Genomic DNA, 16,424 nt, shown 5'->3' on the forward strand with positions numbered 1-16,424 from the left:
TTGGAGATATATATGTGTCTGTGCAGTGCAGCCCCACTTCCCCAAAGATTACATTGGACATCCAGAACCTTGGGATAAACGGGGGAGTCAGCCAGACAGCTTTGGGAAGGACGTGTTCTCACATTCCACATTAGCATCAGTCTCTGTAAAGCACTCACTCCTGCACCAGTCACCTCTGTATTGTTCTTAGGGTGGGGAGTGTGCACAGATCCCTTGCATGAAACACCGGGTCAGTGGAGCAGGGCTGGGAATCAAACCCACCTCCTGCATAGGACAGAGGAGAGCCCTAAGCCTTTGGGCTCAGCCTGGATTCCAAGAGGAGTTGAGCTCAGATCTTCCCCATAGGTTTGTAAAGCATGACACTGTCAGGCTAGGCCAAGCAACCCTCTCAGCGCTGCGCTTCAGCCTTGCCTTGGGGAAAGTTCCATATTTTCATCTTTTCTTGTTATTTTTTCCTTTTATCTTAGATCCTTTTTGACCAAGCCCAGAGGTCGGTCCGGCAACAGCTGCACAACTTTGTGAAAGAGTGAGTACTAGTCGATTGGGTCCCTGCTGGGGCTCCCTGATGAACTATGGACCCTCTTGTGTCTGTGGTGAAAACAGGATTGCAGTGCACTGGCTATGTATGTATTCAAGACTCTGACTGGAGTGAAGGACACATGCAAGGGAAGGGAACCATAAATCAAACTTGTGCAGTGGGATGGGGTGACCCCTGCTGCTGTTGTCCTGTCATCTCCACATTCTGTCATGGGGAAGCTCCTAGTTCTGGGTGCAATCCAGGTCCCCCTGAGTTTAAAATGTAAAGCTGGACGTGAAACAAAACCCCAGATCTGAGTATCCCCAAACTGTGTGAAAGTTCAGTTCCAGATCCAAACTTTACAAGCTGACTCCTATCACCACGCTGGGGCACACCAACCCCCCAGCTCAAACAGCCCCCCAAAATCCGGATCTGTGCAGCATGGGTACGACACCCCCTCAGTAGGAAGCCCTTTGAGCCAAGCCTAGTTTGGTCACTGCTGCCACCCCGACTGAATGACGTGCAGAATCTGCTTAGTCCGTCATCTAGATTGATATGGCTTTTAAAGCATAGGTCAGTGCCCAGCCATCTGTCAAAGTCCAGGCAGGCACTTTTTCCCTGAAGGGCTTCACTTCAGAATCCTGCAGCCTTATTAAATTCTAAGCTTCTCACAGGGCATCCGTATCCCCCCAAATCAAACCACACCTCCCAGGACACCTTTGGTGTGTCTGAAGCAGTAAAAGGAGCCTGTAGACGTCTGTTGCACATAAACTTTGCAGATGTGGGGAAGGGCTCTTTCTGCTTGTGGAGGAAGCAGGCTTCTTGTGGGAGAGATCAGCCAGCCATGCAATCCTTGCACCACTATCGTTGGAAATCTCGTGAGGACACTGGCACCGTCAAATCCAAGCCTGACTCCTAGTCCCAAGCTGAGTAAGATTTGGAGTCAGCCATCACCCTGCCCTTATAAAATGGAAAGTAACTCCCCTTGCACAGGAGCGGCACTAGAATTTCTGGCGCCCTAGGCAGAATTCGGGGGGCGGCATTTTGTGTGCTCCCCACAGGGCGCGCGGGAGCTTCCAGTTCCACTCCCATCGCACCGCCGAAGAAGGGCCTTCCGCTGAAATGCCGCAGGTGACAGCAGCAGTCATTGAGCTGCTCAATTGCCTGCCGCTGTTTTCTGCGGCACGTCGGCAGAAGGTCCTTCTTCGGCGGTGTGACTGGAGTGGAACCAGAAGCTCCCGTGTGCCCCATGGGGAGCGCACAAAATGCCGCCCCCTGAATCCTGGTGCCCTATGTGACTGCCTAGGGTCGCCTAATGGAAGCGCCGGCCCTGCCCCTGCACCCCGATGCCATGTGGCCACATGTTCTTATTTGTCTGTCTGAGGCCCGGCTGCCTCGTTCCTTTACACCTGTGCAAAGTGGGTGTAAAACACCCCGTGTGTGTGACAGAGGATATGTTGTCGTTCGGCCACGCAGCCGGTGCGAAGTAGAGGAGAATCGGGGCTGGGAATGATCAGAATGTGGAGGGCCCACATCTTAGCTCAGGTCTATCTCAATCTGCTCTTTCCATTGGGTGGGCGAAACAGAATCTCTTCTGCCTGTGTAGGCTGTTTCCCCCCCTGCCCCCGAGTGCCCATGCAGCCCATGGGCAGGTAACAAATGCAGCGTGAGATCCCAAATCAGCTGAATATAGGTCAGCGAGGCAATGGTGGCCTTCAGCTAAGTGGGAACTGGTTTCCATGGGAACGGGTAATTGAGTGTGAATCCATCAGCAGCTGTGGGTGGTTGGATGTGGGGGACGACCCACAGTTGCCCCCCCTCCCAAAGCACTCCCCCTCCCCCATCTCCATCTAATCATTTCTCTGATGAGCTCAGATTTAATCTGCTTAAATCCTGGCAGCTGGAAGGGGGAATTTCACCTTCATTTTGGGGTTGTCACCGTGTCAGCGTATTTGCATTTTATTCTCCCTTTGTCGTGCCCATCGGACCCCCCCCATCACAGGCTTCGGCGCTTTGATCTTCAAATTGCTATTGTTTATTTGAAATTGGTTCTGTGATTGGGATCATTTTAAAGAACCTCCCAGGACCACATTGGCAGGTTCCTGGCTGTGAAAAGGAAGCAACAGCAGCTATGCCATGTATAGTTTTATACACAGCCTGCAGCTAGCCCTTCTCACCCCTTGACATTGCTGTGTGATTGCACTCAGGGCTGGCTTGACAGCCATGGAGCCTCTGTTTATCCAGGGGTCAGGCCCAGCACGGACAGTGCCAGGGCAAGTCCTGCCCCACTCATGTGCCTCCATCTCCATGTGGAGGAGCCAGCCCTTGGGATGAGAGGAGAGTTCAGTCCTACCAGCCCTGCACTTGCGACCCCCCCTAAAGCTGTCCCATGTACCCTTGGTTCAGAAACACTAAACTAGGTAAATATCTAGATGAGTTGATGTCCCCCCAGGAAGACCTCTGAGTACCCCCTGGGGTGCACATACCCCTGGTTGAGAACCACCGACCTAGGGTATGTTTACATTGTGGCAGGGAGTGTGCCTCTCAACCCAGGTAGACAGACATGGGCCAGCTCAAGCAGAGCTAAAAACAGCCGTGTGGACATTGTGGTGTGGGCTAACCACCTGAGTATGATCTGGCCCACTGCCCTGCATCCGTAGTCGGGTGGTGAGCCCAGGCTGCAAAGTCCACACTGCAAATTTTAGCATGCTAGCTGAAGCGGAGCTAGAGCGTGTCTACGTCCATGGGCTGGAAGGCTCACTCCAGCTGCGGTGCAGCCGTGTACCGAGAGGTGAAATGCTTTCAGTCCCATCATCCAAACCTTAGTGTGTTTCATCTCCCTGCTCACTGTATCCTCTGGAGAGTCCTTGCTAAGTCCTTGGACTTAGCCTTAGTTTGTCAGAAACCTTGTGATGTGCTAGGAAAGGGAATGACCTTCTGTGGCTTTCCACCATCCCTGACCTAATATTTTGGCTCTGCAGGCCAGAAATTTCACCCTTCTCTCCTCATCAATAGCCTCCCAGTGGGAGTGGAGCGGATCCAGCCTCATGTGTGATCTGATGCTGGGAAGAAAGGGGCACACTGTTAAGTAGTCAGGGGCTGCAAGAAGCCTCAGCTGAACAGAAATATTGTCCCAAGACAGGGTTGGCAAGAGAATCAGGGGTTTCTTGGAGGTAAATAAGAGGAGAAAACACCAGCCATCTGTGGGATCTCCAGCTGAAAGACCATCTGCGGTTCCACTTCTCTGTAAAGGCTTGAGCCATCCCTACAGACCCCCTTACCTGCCTAGTGTGGTGCTGAGGGTGCGCCACATCTTAATTCCCCCCAGTTGGGGCAGCAGCCTGGGTCAAGGAGAAGCCAACACACACTCACCAAAGAGCATGTCCCCTTTTAATAAGGTTTCAGGACAGGAGTGGTGACAATAGACAGTTCATCAGAACCCTGTAGGGTGACCAGACAGCAAGTATGAAAAATCAGGACACAGTATGGAGGAGTAATAGGAGCCTATATAAGAAAAAGCCTCAAATATCGAGACTGTCCCTATAAAATCAGGACATCTGGTCACCCTAGGACCTGGTTCAGAGCTTTCCAACTTAAAGTCCACCAAAGCAAGTCTCTGGCTGGTTTTCTGCAGCCTGAGTGAGACATCACTGCCCACTGCAGCCTGCAGCGCTTCTGCTCCTCTCTCCTGCTCTGCTTCCTGTTCCTTTTTAAGTAGCCCAGCCCTGGGGTGGGGTGGGGTAAGGCAAGGCCTCCCTGATTACCTGCTGGCTGTAGGCTCCAGCCTCCTGTACATGCCCCCATGGACTCCTACCCCTTTCTAATGTGTATAGACATTGAAGGGCCAGTAGCTCTTCACAAGGCCGGCTATGGGTTGCCTGGCAGGTGACGTCCTTGCTGCAAATTAGGAAAAATCACCTGATTTCCCCACTCTCAACTCAAAAAGCCCCAAGAAATGCTTCCTTTCCTGCCAGGCCTCACTCCGTGCAATGCCAGCAGCCCTTCTCTGGCTGCCACAGCTTTCATGCCAAATGGGTCTGACTCCTCCACTCTCTGCTGGCCCACTTGGAAGTCTGTGGCTGGAACCTCAGAGTCCATGTGGCTTATTGCCTGTGCAGGTGGGCTGAGGGTGGGGTAAAGAGATAGCGGCCACGCTCCCCTCCCTTTCTCCTTTGCTAACCATCGGGGGATGGGGGGCTGAGGGTGGGGTAAAGAGATAGCGGCCACGCTCCCCTCCCTTTCTCCTTTGCTAACCATCGGGGGATGGGGAGGAAGCAGAAGCCACCCCATTCATATTTAGCAGTGACTCAGGAGGGAGCTTGTTGGCAGCCATAATAATAGCTGGGTAAAAGCAACAGAGAATCCTGTGGCACCTTATAGACTAACAGACGTTTTGGAGCATGAGCTTTCGTGGGTGAATACCCACTTCGTCGGATGCATGTAGTGGAAATTTCCAGGGGCAGGTATGATAAATGCTACAGCAAGCTAGAGATAACGAGGTTAGTTGAAACAGGGAGGATGAGGCCCTGTTCTAGCAGCTGAGGTGGAAAACCAGAGAGGAGAAACTGGTTCGTAGTTGGCAGCATTCACCAGTCTTTGTTCATTCCTGAGCTGATGGGTCAAATTTGCAGATGAACTGAAGTTCAGCGTTTCTCTTTGAAGTCTGGTCTGAAGTTTTTTTGCTGCAGGATGGCCACCTAAGGCTGCTATAGTGTGGCCAGGGAGGCTGAAGTGCTCTTCTTACAGGTTTTGTATATTGCCATTCTAATATCTGATTTGTGTCCATTTATCCTTTCCGTAGGAGACTGTCCATGTATGGCCGATGTACATAGCAGAAGGCTTGCTGCATATGATGGCGTATATTATATTGGTGGACGTGCAGGTGAATGAACGTGATGGTGTGGCTTATCTGGTTAGGTCTGTATGGTGTCGCTGGTTAGATATGTGGGCAGTTGGCATCGAGGTTTGTTTGCATGGATTGGTTCCTGAGGTAGATTACTATGGTACGGTGTGCAGTTGCTGGTGAGAATACGTTTCAGGTGGCAGGTTGTCTGTGAGCAAGGATTGGCCTGCCACCCAAGACCTGTGAAAGTGTGGGATCTTGTCCAGGATGGGTTGTAGATCCCTGGATGATGTGTGGAGGGGTTTTAGCTGGGGCTGTAAGTGATGGCCAGTGGAGTCCGTTGGTTTCTTTCTTCAGTTTGTCTTGCAGTAGGAGGTTCTGGGTACACGTCTGGCTCTGTTGATCTGTTTCCTTATTTCCTCGTGCGGGTATTGTAGTTTTGAGAATGCTTGGTGGAGATTTGTAGGTGTTGTCTCTGTCTGAGGGGTTAGAGCAGATGCGGTTGTACCTCAGTGCTGGCTGTAACAATGAATAGTGATGTGCCCAGGAATGAAGCTGGAGGCATGAAGGTAGGCATAGCGGTCGGTAGGTTTCGATATAGGGTAGTGTTAATGTGACCATCACTTATTTGCACCGTGGGTGTCTAGGAGTGGACTTCCCGTGTAGATTGGTCCAGGCTGAGGTTGGATGGTGGGGTGAAAGCTGTTGAAATCGTGGATGGAATTTTTCCAGTCTCTTCCCATGGTCCAGATGAGAAGAATGTCATCAATGTAGCGTAGGTAGAGAAGGGGCGTGAGTGGACGAGAGCTGAGGAACGTTGTTCCAGTCAGCCGTAAATATTAGCATACTGTGGGGCCATGCAGGTGCCCATAGCAGTGCCACTGATCTGGAGATATATATTGTCATCAAATTTGAAATAGTTGTGTGTGAGTATAAAGGCACAGAGCTCAGCAGCCAGTTGTGCTGTGGCATCATCAGGGACACTGATGAATAGCTGGGTAGAAAGCCTGACGCCAGCTATTGGGCTGGTGAGAGCCCGTGCCACTTGGCCATGCCAAGCCCACTGGCCAGAGCCCAGCAGGGGTAATAATAGAGGCCAAGGGAATATTTTTAAGCTCAGGAAGGGATTGTTTTCATGGTGAAGTTTGTGGCACTTGAAATTCAACAGATGAGCACGCGTGCGCGTGTTTATGTGTCACAGAGAGAGAGGGGACGGGTGCAGGCTGTGTTTGTGCGTGGGTGTCATAGTGAGCCCTTCCAACGTGAGGGGCAGAGAAGAGTGAAGTTGAGGCCCTGTTATTGTTCATCCTTGGAGTTCGAAGATGACCGTGACCTCACTGATTGGTTTGGTTTCTGTGAACACACGAGTGGCTGCTCAGGCCAATTTGAGCTTTGAACAGTCTGTGGCGCACTGACCAAAAGGTAACACTATGGGTTACTTGATTAACAACAGACATGGTGCTGTTGTGAGATTTTAGGGTGACCAGATGTCCCGATTTTATAGGGACAGTCCCGATTTTTGGGTCTTTTTCTTATATAGGCTCCTATTACCCTCTCACCCCCATCCTGATTTTTCACATTTGCTGTCTGCTCACCCCAGGAGATTTATGCTGCTGGCGCTTCTGCTCTGCCTCAGCAGTTCTCCTCTGCTCATAGACTGTAGCTCCAGTCTGGAGGAGACTTCCATGTTTCTCCTGTATATGCAGTCAGTTTCTCCTGGTTTTTATGTCTTTCTTTCTTAAAGCAATGAGGGGGGATGACTTTTCGAGAATTAGGAAAAGCTTATAAATGTTGTTGGGGTGGGGGTGGGGCTGCAGGGGCAAGGGTGGCCACTATGTAACAATTTTTATTTAATTGACTAAATTTCAAGTTGAAGGTGTTTTTAAGGGCCCTTGGTACTTTTGACAGGAACCAACATCCAAATCAGAATAGTTTCTGCTGGTTGTAGTATTTTCCTTCCCCTCCTGCCCTAAGGGTTGTGTTGCTGAGCAGTGTAGAACAGGAGCCATTTTCCATCCCAGAAGTGACTGCATTTCAGTGATGGCTAAATGCTGTGTATGCATAGCACTGAAAAGCATCCTGTATTTGCAGAGCATTTAAACACAAATGCATTTGTGTAAGCATCTAATGTGGTGTAATTATTGTAAACAAGCCAGCATTTCAAACTTGAACTATGCTGGGTAACGCCATACCTGAGATGTGTCAGGACACAGAAGTACTTGAACACAAGGTAGCGAGCTTGCCCTCTGCCCAGCAGGAGGCAGGGTGGTCCAGTACAAAGGATATTGGACTGGAACGGAACTTAGAAAACTTGGGTTCTAATTGGGCTCTGCCATTGATTTGCTGTGTGACCTTGGGTGAGTCACTTTGTTTCCTCTTCACCATTTATGGATCCAATATCTCCCATCTGGCACACTAAACAAATAAATAGCCAGTTACAAGAGTACAAAAAAGTCTGAAAAGAAAATGAAACTTCTAATTTTAACACTTCAAATCAACGAACCCAACTTGCAGGCAGGTCAGAAGAGACATGCCTGTGGGCAAAGTGCACTTGGCTGGGCAGTGAATTTTAAACATGAGAACTGGCTGATCTGTGGTATTTTCATAGGCTCTAGTACAGTATTTTTGGTGACATATAATTTGACTGTTTCTTATAGTGCATGTTATGAAACATCCCAGTCTCATTGCATGGCAGCTGGAGAGCATTGTCAGGATTGCGCAGGTTGCTGGGTGACGCCTTGGTGACGCCTCTAACTGTTTTGAAGGAACCACTTTAAAGTGCAGTGTTATTCTTTGCATTCAGAGGGAGATGTTTTGGGTCAGATTCTGATTCATCATTTCATGGAGCTTTAAGGCCAGATGGGACCATGAGTGAGACCTCCTGTCTATCACCAGCCATTACGTTTCATCCAGATACTCCTATATGAAACGCAAAGACTTTAGTTAGACCACAATATTTCAGTCCTCAGGAGACTAAACTGTGTGCCACAGGCACAGAACAGGAGAGCCCAAGGTGCCACCAATACCCAAGACCCTTTCAGTGCCAAGGAATTGATTAGAAGAGATATGACCAGATAATCTTAGCAGGCAAACCAGGCACCCCCCTTCCTCAGGTCCCTGCCAATCTGAGCTGGGAGAAAATTCCTTCTAGCCCCAGATTTGGCAGAGCTGAGTGGGGTCACTGAGTATGGTGTGAGGTCAGGGTCTGGCCATTAGAGACATCATACACCAGTGGGATCCCTGCTGCATTCCAATGCTGATTCCCTTGCGGTCCTGGCTGCCCTGTAATGGTGGTTGTCCCCTTTGGCTTCTAGTGACGTCCGGAAGTTCAAGGAGACAAAGAAACAGTTTGACAAGGTGCGCGAGGACATGGAGATCTCTTTGGTGAAGAACGCGCAGGCCCCACGGCACAAGCCCCACGAGGTGGAGGAAGCGACGGGCACTTTGACCATCACCAGGAAGTGCTTCCGACACCTGGCCCTGGACTACGTATTACAGGTGAGGTTCTGGCCTACCAGCTCTATCCAGTCTTCCTGTCATAGAAACAGGTGCGCCCAGGATAAATGCTGGTTATCCATCAGCCGAGAGTAGAGAAGCCTGTGGGTGGGTGGAGGTGAGAAAAGAGAATCTGACATCTGGGTTTTAAATGGCATCTGACTGTGAAATTATCAGCACTTAACCTGCTGCCTCACATTGCATAGAATCGCTGGGAAGTTCTTAAAAGCCAATGCATAGTCTGGCGAGACCCGGTCAAAGGTGTTTGGAGGAGACTTGAAATGAAAGGCCATATCTGTACTGAAGGTTTGCCCCAATTTCAGCTGCAGGGTAGGGGGGTTGCTGCAACCCCAAGGTAACCAGGAAAGCCACAATTTGCCCTAGATCCCAGATCTGTCCTGACCACCCTTTACTTGGCATATCCCAGCCTGTCCATATCAAATACTTACTTTACCCCTGCTTGAAGGTGGGGGTAAGTTCCACTAGTGTATGCATCCTGGTGGGGGTTGCTCTCTCTATAACTGGCATCGATTGCTTGGCAAATTCCCAGGATAGACAATGCCTAAGGGAGAGCCGGTTTCTCTCAGAAGTCTCTGCCTCTCTGATCTGCAGATCTCTCCAGTAGAGGTTACAGGATGGCATTGTGGAATCAGCCAAAGTAAGAAAGAGAGATAATGCCTCTGAGTGCTTTTCTCCCCCATGTTCTGATTGTGAGTCACAGCCCATTCCTCCTACAGAGAGTTTTCTTAAGGAAAACCTCTGGGCACACGTGTGTGTGTTTGCATGTATCTTTGTCCATGCACGCACATGTGTGTATACACATTGCTTGAAAAACCACACCCTAGCTGACATGGTAGATGTCACAATCGTTTCTCAAAGAACAATTAAACTAATTCCCTTGATTGAAGCTCCTTTTAGCATTACAGTCTCCTCGAAGAACAGGGTTTTTGTCCCCATAATTCCTCTTACCCTCCGCCAAAGCTTTTGTTGTATCATTTGCAGATTTTATCAGCTGACTTCAGGTTCCTCCTTCCAGGCAATGGATTTAATAACTGAACAAATTGAGTGCAAATATTGATCTATATGTCACTCCGCTAGCCCTCATTCCCTGCAGCACCAAATTGGGACCATCTGCCAGCACCTTCTGCCTTATCACGAGATAGTCTATGATGTCACATCCTACTGATTGCTGAGAATCAGCAGTGGGTGGAAAGGAGACGCTGTCCCTTTAAGTCATGGGTATTTTGCTAACCTTGAGGGATTGTAGCTCTTTGCCTTCTGGGATTTAGAGATAAATTCAGCTGTGGTTGTTGGCAAGGTCACTAGGGAAAGAAGTTCCTGTGTTGTAGGCCAATATCCAATGCTGACGAAGGTAGAAAGCTCCACTAATGCCATAGGCCGATCCAGTGGGATTTCTCTGCTAGCCCTGCTGGGGGGGATGATCTAAAATCATGCACCCAAAAAGGCACAGACAGAGGAACGGGGGCAGGATCCCTTGGCATCTCTTTAGGCTCAGAGTGGTAGAGGTGGGAAAGGCTTAGCATTTCATTTATTTATATGGACACGCTGGGGGCCCTTGGCATAACTTAAATCTGCACCCTAAGTTCAGCAGCTTTACAAGTCTCTAACGTCTCGGAAACAAGAGGAGTCTTGCTCAGATGACATAAAGGGGTTGGCCTATAATGCAGAATCTGGCCCAGCATTTTTTTGCTAAGTGCCTCTCATCTTGGGGAAAAGCAGATTCCAGCCTCTCAGCTCTATGACCTATCACAGCAGCCAAATATCTGTCAGTGAGATGATCAAGGAAAGTTGGAGTTAAATTAGTTAACTACTGTGCAAATCTGCCAAAGTCCCTGCCCCCACCCCCAATTGGATTGCATGAATTTTTTAACTGCCAGATTAATTTGTTTTTACAGTATGCATTTGTGTGGCCTAGGCGTGCCATCTAGTGGCTAGTTTGGTTCATTTATTGGAATGTCTAGATAAGACCAAACAATTAACAGAAGCCTCCGTAGTGAGAGAAGGAGATTTGGCAAAACGACACCTTTTGGCTTCATGCAGATGCCAGGAACCAGTCCTAGAAAGGCCACCACTGGCATATCTTCCTCCTTATGGCCTGGCACTTCCACTAGCGCCAGACCAGAGCTGCAAGGACACAGCTCTCTTTTCCTGGACCAGCAGCCTTGGAAAAGCAGGAAGCCTGCCACTCCTGCTTCCACTCGAAACTAATTTCCATTCATCACGAAACAGACTTTGGCCACAGGCCCAAAATTTGCATGAAAGAACTTTGCTTTTATGAATATTTGCAACAGCAACAACAACAGCAACAACAAAAAGAGTCCAAAAGGGGCTCAGACCCAGAAAATTGCAGTATAGGACCAGATTCTCCAGTGTGATCTGGCACCTTTGCATTCCTCAGGAGGTGCATAGAGGCTGGATTCTGATTGTAAATGGCCATGGAGTTCCCCTTGTGGAGTGGAACCCCACATTTGGTTCCCATCCATCCCCTATCCCCATCCTGGCTGTGGAAGGGAGGAGGGGGAAGGTTGTGGGGCAGGCTGGGGATGTGTCTGAGGAAGCCCTTGGATAGCTGTAGCAGAAGATGGGACATGGCTGAGGAAGAATTGGGAGGCACACTCCATCCCCCGCGCCCAGGACAGCTTGGACATGGGAGAGAATAGAGCCCTTGGTCCCTGATCCAGGAAAGCGTTTGCCTGTAACTTCCTCTCAGCTCTAGTCTCAGGTACTCCAAGTGCAGCATCGTTGGAGCTAATTGGTGCCACATTTATAAATGAGATACTAACACACCGGGACCTGTTTTGCAGCTGTCATGGTAACATATTGTTCGTGACACTGACAGCTGAAGCCCCATAGAAATCTTCTGCTACATTTGACAGGCTCTTTAGTGCTAATTACAGCACTTGTAAAGCTTCCCAGACTTGCTCATGGGATCCATGGAAAGGTATTATGTAACTGCATGTTATTCATTTTTTATTTTTAAGGCATCACTCTCTCTTCTGCAGCCTCTTACTTTTCGTTTCCCTTTAATGTTTTATAAATCTCAGAAGGATTTTTAATCTCCTGACCTGTGGTCCATGACCCGAGCTGACAAGAATTTACTGGTTCTGAGTGCGTTTGCACTGGTTCACCAACCAAACAGCTTTGCAATGGTCTCGCCCACCTGATTTTGGCATCCGTTATCTCGTGAACCACTAGTGCTCACTAATAGAGCTAGACACAGATGCTAGGGTGGCTTTACCTTGCAGCCAATTCACCAAGCATCCTCTACTGTTCTGGTCCTTGTGCCTTTCCTGGGCAAAAGCTGCTCATTGCTTCAAAAGGTGCTGTGATTTTGCAATTCAATTAACTAGGGATTAAAGCGAGAGCCCACCAAACTCTCTGTACTGGTGACATATGGCAGGTCTCCAGAAATAAAAGGACAGGGCATGGACTTGCTATATCATGCTGTCAAGGTGTTTTTCCCACTTTGAACTTTAGCGTCCTAAAAGTGGGGACCTGCATGTACCCTTCTAAGCTTAATTCCTAGCTTAGATCTGATAGCGCCGCTACCAGCCAAAAATATAGTGTTTTGGCACACTTCCTGTTCCCCCAAAACCTTCCCTGGGGAACCCAAGACCGAAACCCCTTGGGTCTTAAAACAAGGAGAAATAAACCATTCCTCTTCCTTTCCCCCTCCCAGACTTTCCCCTCCCTGGGTTACCCTGAGAGATTACACTGATCCAAACTCGTTGGATCTTAAAACAGAGAGGAATTAACCTTCCCCTTCCCCCCCCACTTCTCCCCCCCCAATCCCTGGTGAGTTCAGACCCAATCCCCTTGGGTCTTAAACAAGGGAAAAAATCAATCAGGTTTTTTAAAAAAGAAGCTTTTAATTAAAGAAAGAAAAAGTAAAAATTATCTCTGTAAAATCAAGATGGAAAATGTTTACAGTGTCTTCAGCTCATATAGACTAGAGAGACTCCCTCCCCCCTAGCCTAAGATACAAGTTACAGCAAACAGAGGTAAAACTCCTTCCAGCAAAACACACATTCACAAGGTTTAGAACACAACATAAGACTTATCCGCCTTTTCTAGCTAGTACTTCTTATTTTTGAACATAAAGACTGTTTCAAAGTTGGAGAAACTAGGTCGCACATCTGGGTCCCTCTTAGCCTCGAACGAGCAAGAACAAAGAACAAAACAAACAGCACAAACAAAGACTTCCCTCCACCGAGATTTGAAAGTATCTTGTCCCCCCATTGGTCCTCTGGTCAGGTGTCAGCCAGGTTTACTGAGCTTCTTAACCCTTTACAGGTAAAAGAGACATTAACCCTTAACTATCTGTTTATGACACATGCCCTATCTTTTATAATGGGGATTAAAGATGGGACTTTCCTGGTCAGAGTTGCACGTAGCAGGCTGAGAGATGTTGAAATGTGCTTTTGAACCGCACTGCTCAGCACCTGCTGAAGGAGCACAAGAACGGAGGTGCTTTAGCACCAACACTGCTTATGTTTTGCAGAGAGGTGTTACAACAGCTGCAGAGTACATTTCAGAACAGGACCCTCCCAGCTTCACTAGATGGTGCTGTTGTGCTTCTCTGAACATGGCGCTAGTCAAGGGTGACCAGACAGCAAGTGTGAAAAATCAGGATAGTGGGTGAGAAGTCAAAAATCGGGACTGTCCCTATAAAATTGGGACATCTGGTCACCCTATGCTAGTCTAAGGACTGAGTGTGACTGAAGGCCCCTTCTTTCATTCTTTGAGGTGACCACACATCACAGGAGATCAGAGGCAGGCTGAGGGCTGCGCAGGGGAAGTTTACACGGCAGCTGCCTGTGCTCAGAAGATAACTTTGGTTTCCCGGGCTGTCAGATGGCTGGTGCCCTTCCTGAGTGCTAAAGTCACTGAACTGGCTTCCTTTGTAAATCACAGTGTGTTATTTTAGGAACAAGGTCCCAGTGCAGGCACGGTGGGTGCTGGTTACTTGGCCAGCTGATCTATGGCGAACGCGTAGCCCTGAGCCAACACATGCTGCACTGACATCACTCTATCTAGCTGCTAGGAGGAAGCAAAACAGTGGCCCAACAGATTTTAAATGTGCATCGACATCACAGGCACCAAGTACTAAACAATCTCCTGGCGCCAGCCTACCTATTCCGATGATCTGCAGTAACACAAAGGGGACAGCATCTTCAAATGCACCTATGTCCCTTAGGAGCCCACGTCTGAAAATTTTGCCCAGGGACTTTAATTTGTACACACTGGCCCTTACCCAGAAATCTCTACATCTCCAAGTGGGCCAGTCAGACGCCAACTGCCGCTGCCTGCTTAGGGTTGTTGCAATGGGTGCTGCTTGCTATGTCTAGCCCATGAGTTGCCGCTGCTGAGTTTCTTGTCTTGATTCCCTTACAGATCAATGTCCTCCAAGCCAAGAAGAAGTTTGAAATATTGGACGCGGTAAGGTCGCCATTCAATTTTCCCTGCTGTCCCCAGACTCAGTAGGCTGCAGTGCTGCATGCTGCGTTTCACCCAGGCAGATACACATCCACATGCGTCCCGAGCACTGAGATCATGTTTGACACAGGCAGGAAGGCTGATGTGGGCTGCGGGGTTCTGGGGCAATAGCGCACCACAAAGAATCAAAAAAATTCCTCAGTGCTCTGGAAGGGCGAGGGCTGTCAGAGAGGAGTGACAGTGACATGGTGGAAAAGGTGCCATTGTCACTATGTGGTGAGAGATGGGGGCAATACCTGCGAGCTTAGTAAGATTAGAAGTAGGAGGAATGGAGAGAGAGAGAAGGTGGGAAAAGAGGATGTGTTGATGTCTGCAGAGAGAGATGATGTAGCTGAGCCTGAGAAGGAGATATGCATGGTCTAGAAACGATATGCGCTACCTAGGTCAGAGGTGGGCAAACTACGGTCCATGGGCCACATCTGGCCCGCGGGACCCTCCTGCCCAGCCCCATAGCTCCTGGTCAGGAGGCTAGCCCCTCACTCCTCAGGGCCGGCGCTTCCATTTAGGCGACCTAGGCCGTCACCTAGGGCGCCAGGGTTTGGGGGGGTGGCAATTCAGCGATGGGGGGTCCTTCTGCGCTCCGGGTCTTTGGCGGCAATTCTGCGGCTGGTCCTTCACTCGCTCCGGGACCCGCCACCGAAGTGCCCCGAAGAGGAGTGTGGAAGGACTCCCCCTCCCCTGGCCACAGAATTGCCGCCAACGACCGGGAGCGTGGAAGGACCCTTGCCTAGGGCGCCAAAAACCCCGGCGCCGCTCCTTCCCCACTGTTCCCCCTGCCCCGCAGCCTAAACTTACTGCACTGCTGGTGCAACACTCTGGGCAGTGGGGCTGCGAACTCTTGCCGGGCAGCTCAGCTGCAGAGCCGCGGCCTGACCCGGTGCTCTGTGCTATGTGATGACGTGGCTGGCTCCAGCCGGGTGGCGCAGCTGCCTGTCTTGTTGCTCTGGGCGGCTCAGCTCTAGTGCTGCCAGCCACCGGTGCTCCAGGCAGTGCGGTAAGGGGGCAGGGGAGTTCAGGTGGTGGTCAGGGGGCGGGGTGTGGATGGGGCTCAGGGTGGTCAGAGGGTGGGGAATAGGGGGGTTGAATGAGGGCAGGGACCCCAGAGGGACCATCAGGGGACAGAGAACAGCAGTGGTTGGATAGGGCTGGAATCCAGCGAGGGCCATCAGGGAGTGAGAAGTGAGGCAGGGGGTCAGATAGGGGGCGGGGGCCAAGCCACGCCTGGCTGTTTGGGGAGGCACAGCCTCCCCTACCCGGCCCTCCATACAATTTCAGAAACCCGATGTGACCCTCAGGCAAAAAAGTTTGTTTTCCCCTGACCTATGTACATATATGGCTACCATCCCCATAACATATGAGCACCTCACAGATGGTGTATGTGGCCTCAGAGCACCCCTCAGAGGTAGTGCTGTTTTCTTATTCCCGTTTTACAGAAGTGGAGAGAGATCAAGTGACTTGTCCAGAGTCATGCAGGGAATTGGTGGCAGAACCAGGAATAGAACCTAGATCTCCTGAATCCCAACCAAGGGACTGGTCAGTCACAAGAGCATGTTGTTCTGTGAGGTGGGTTGCTCCTTCACCATCATCAGCATTGAGGAGAGCTCCCCCAGGCTAGCGTTGTCCCCGGTGTCACCCAACAGAAGGTATTGGAGTGACATGGCAGATTCATTTGGCCCTGGCAGAAGGAGGGGCTCCGAGAGAGCTCTTTTAGAGAGGATTGTGTCTGCTCAGGCTGTTTTCCTAGGCCAGCACTGAGGCTAATATTCTACTAGGGCGAGTAGGTGCCCTGCATAATCTCCCCTCCCCTCTCACTGGCTCCGCTCCTGTTCTGACTCTGTGCCTTGTTTCCTATCCCCCAGATGCTGTCCTTCATGCATGCCCAGTACACCTTTTTCCAGCAGGGCTACAGCCTCCTTCACGAACTTGATCCCTACATGAAGAAACTAGCCACCGAGGTGAGGGATTGGGGTGAGGGGATGCTTGGTTCTGTTTGCCATTTCCCTGGGGTGATCCTTTCTCCATGAAAGCCTTGAGCATCAGGATGGGAATGCT

The 16,424-nt window shown here is 50.0% G+C and overlaps 1 protein-coding gene across 1 annotated transcript in view; it reads left to right on the forward strand.

Moving 5' to 3' along the window:
• Positions 1-16,424, forward strand: part of ACAP3 (ArfGAP with coiled-coil, ankyrin repeat and PH domains 3) — a 167,773-nt gene that overhangs the window by 96,273 nt on the left and 55,076 nt on the right. Inside the window, exons 5-8 of the mRNA XM_075060413.1 lie at positions 468-526; positions 8,675-8,858; positions 14,271-14,315; positions 16,232-16,327. Coding sequence (XP_074916514.1) covers positions 468-526; positions 8,675-8,858; positions 14,271-14,315; positions 16,232-16,327 — 384 coding nt within the window. The remainder of the gene's footprint in view (positions 1-467; positions 527-8,674; positions 8,859-14,270; positions 14,316-16,231; positions 16,328-16,424) is intronic.

This window comes from Chelonoidis abingdonii, chromosome 23 (assembly GCF_003597395.2).
Source record: "Chelonoidis abingdonii isolate Lonesome George chromosome 23, CheloAbing_2.0, whole genome shotgun sequence".
Taxonomy (NCBI): Eukaryota; Metazoa; Chordata; order Testudines; family Testudinidae; genus Chelonoidis; species Chelonoidis abingdonii.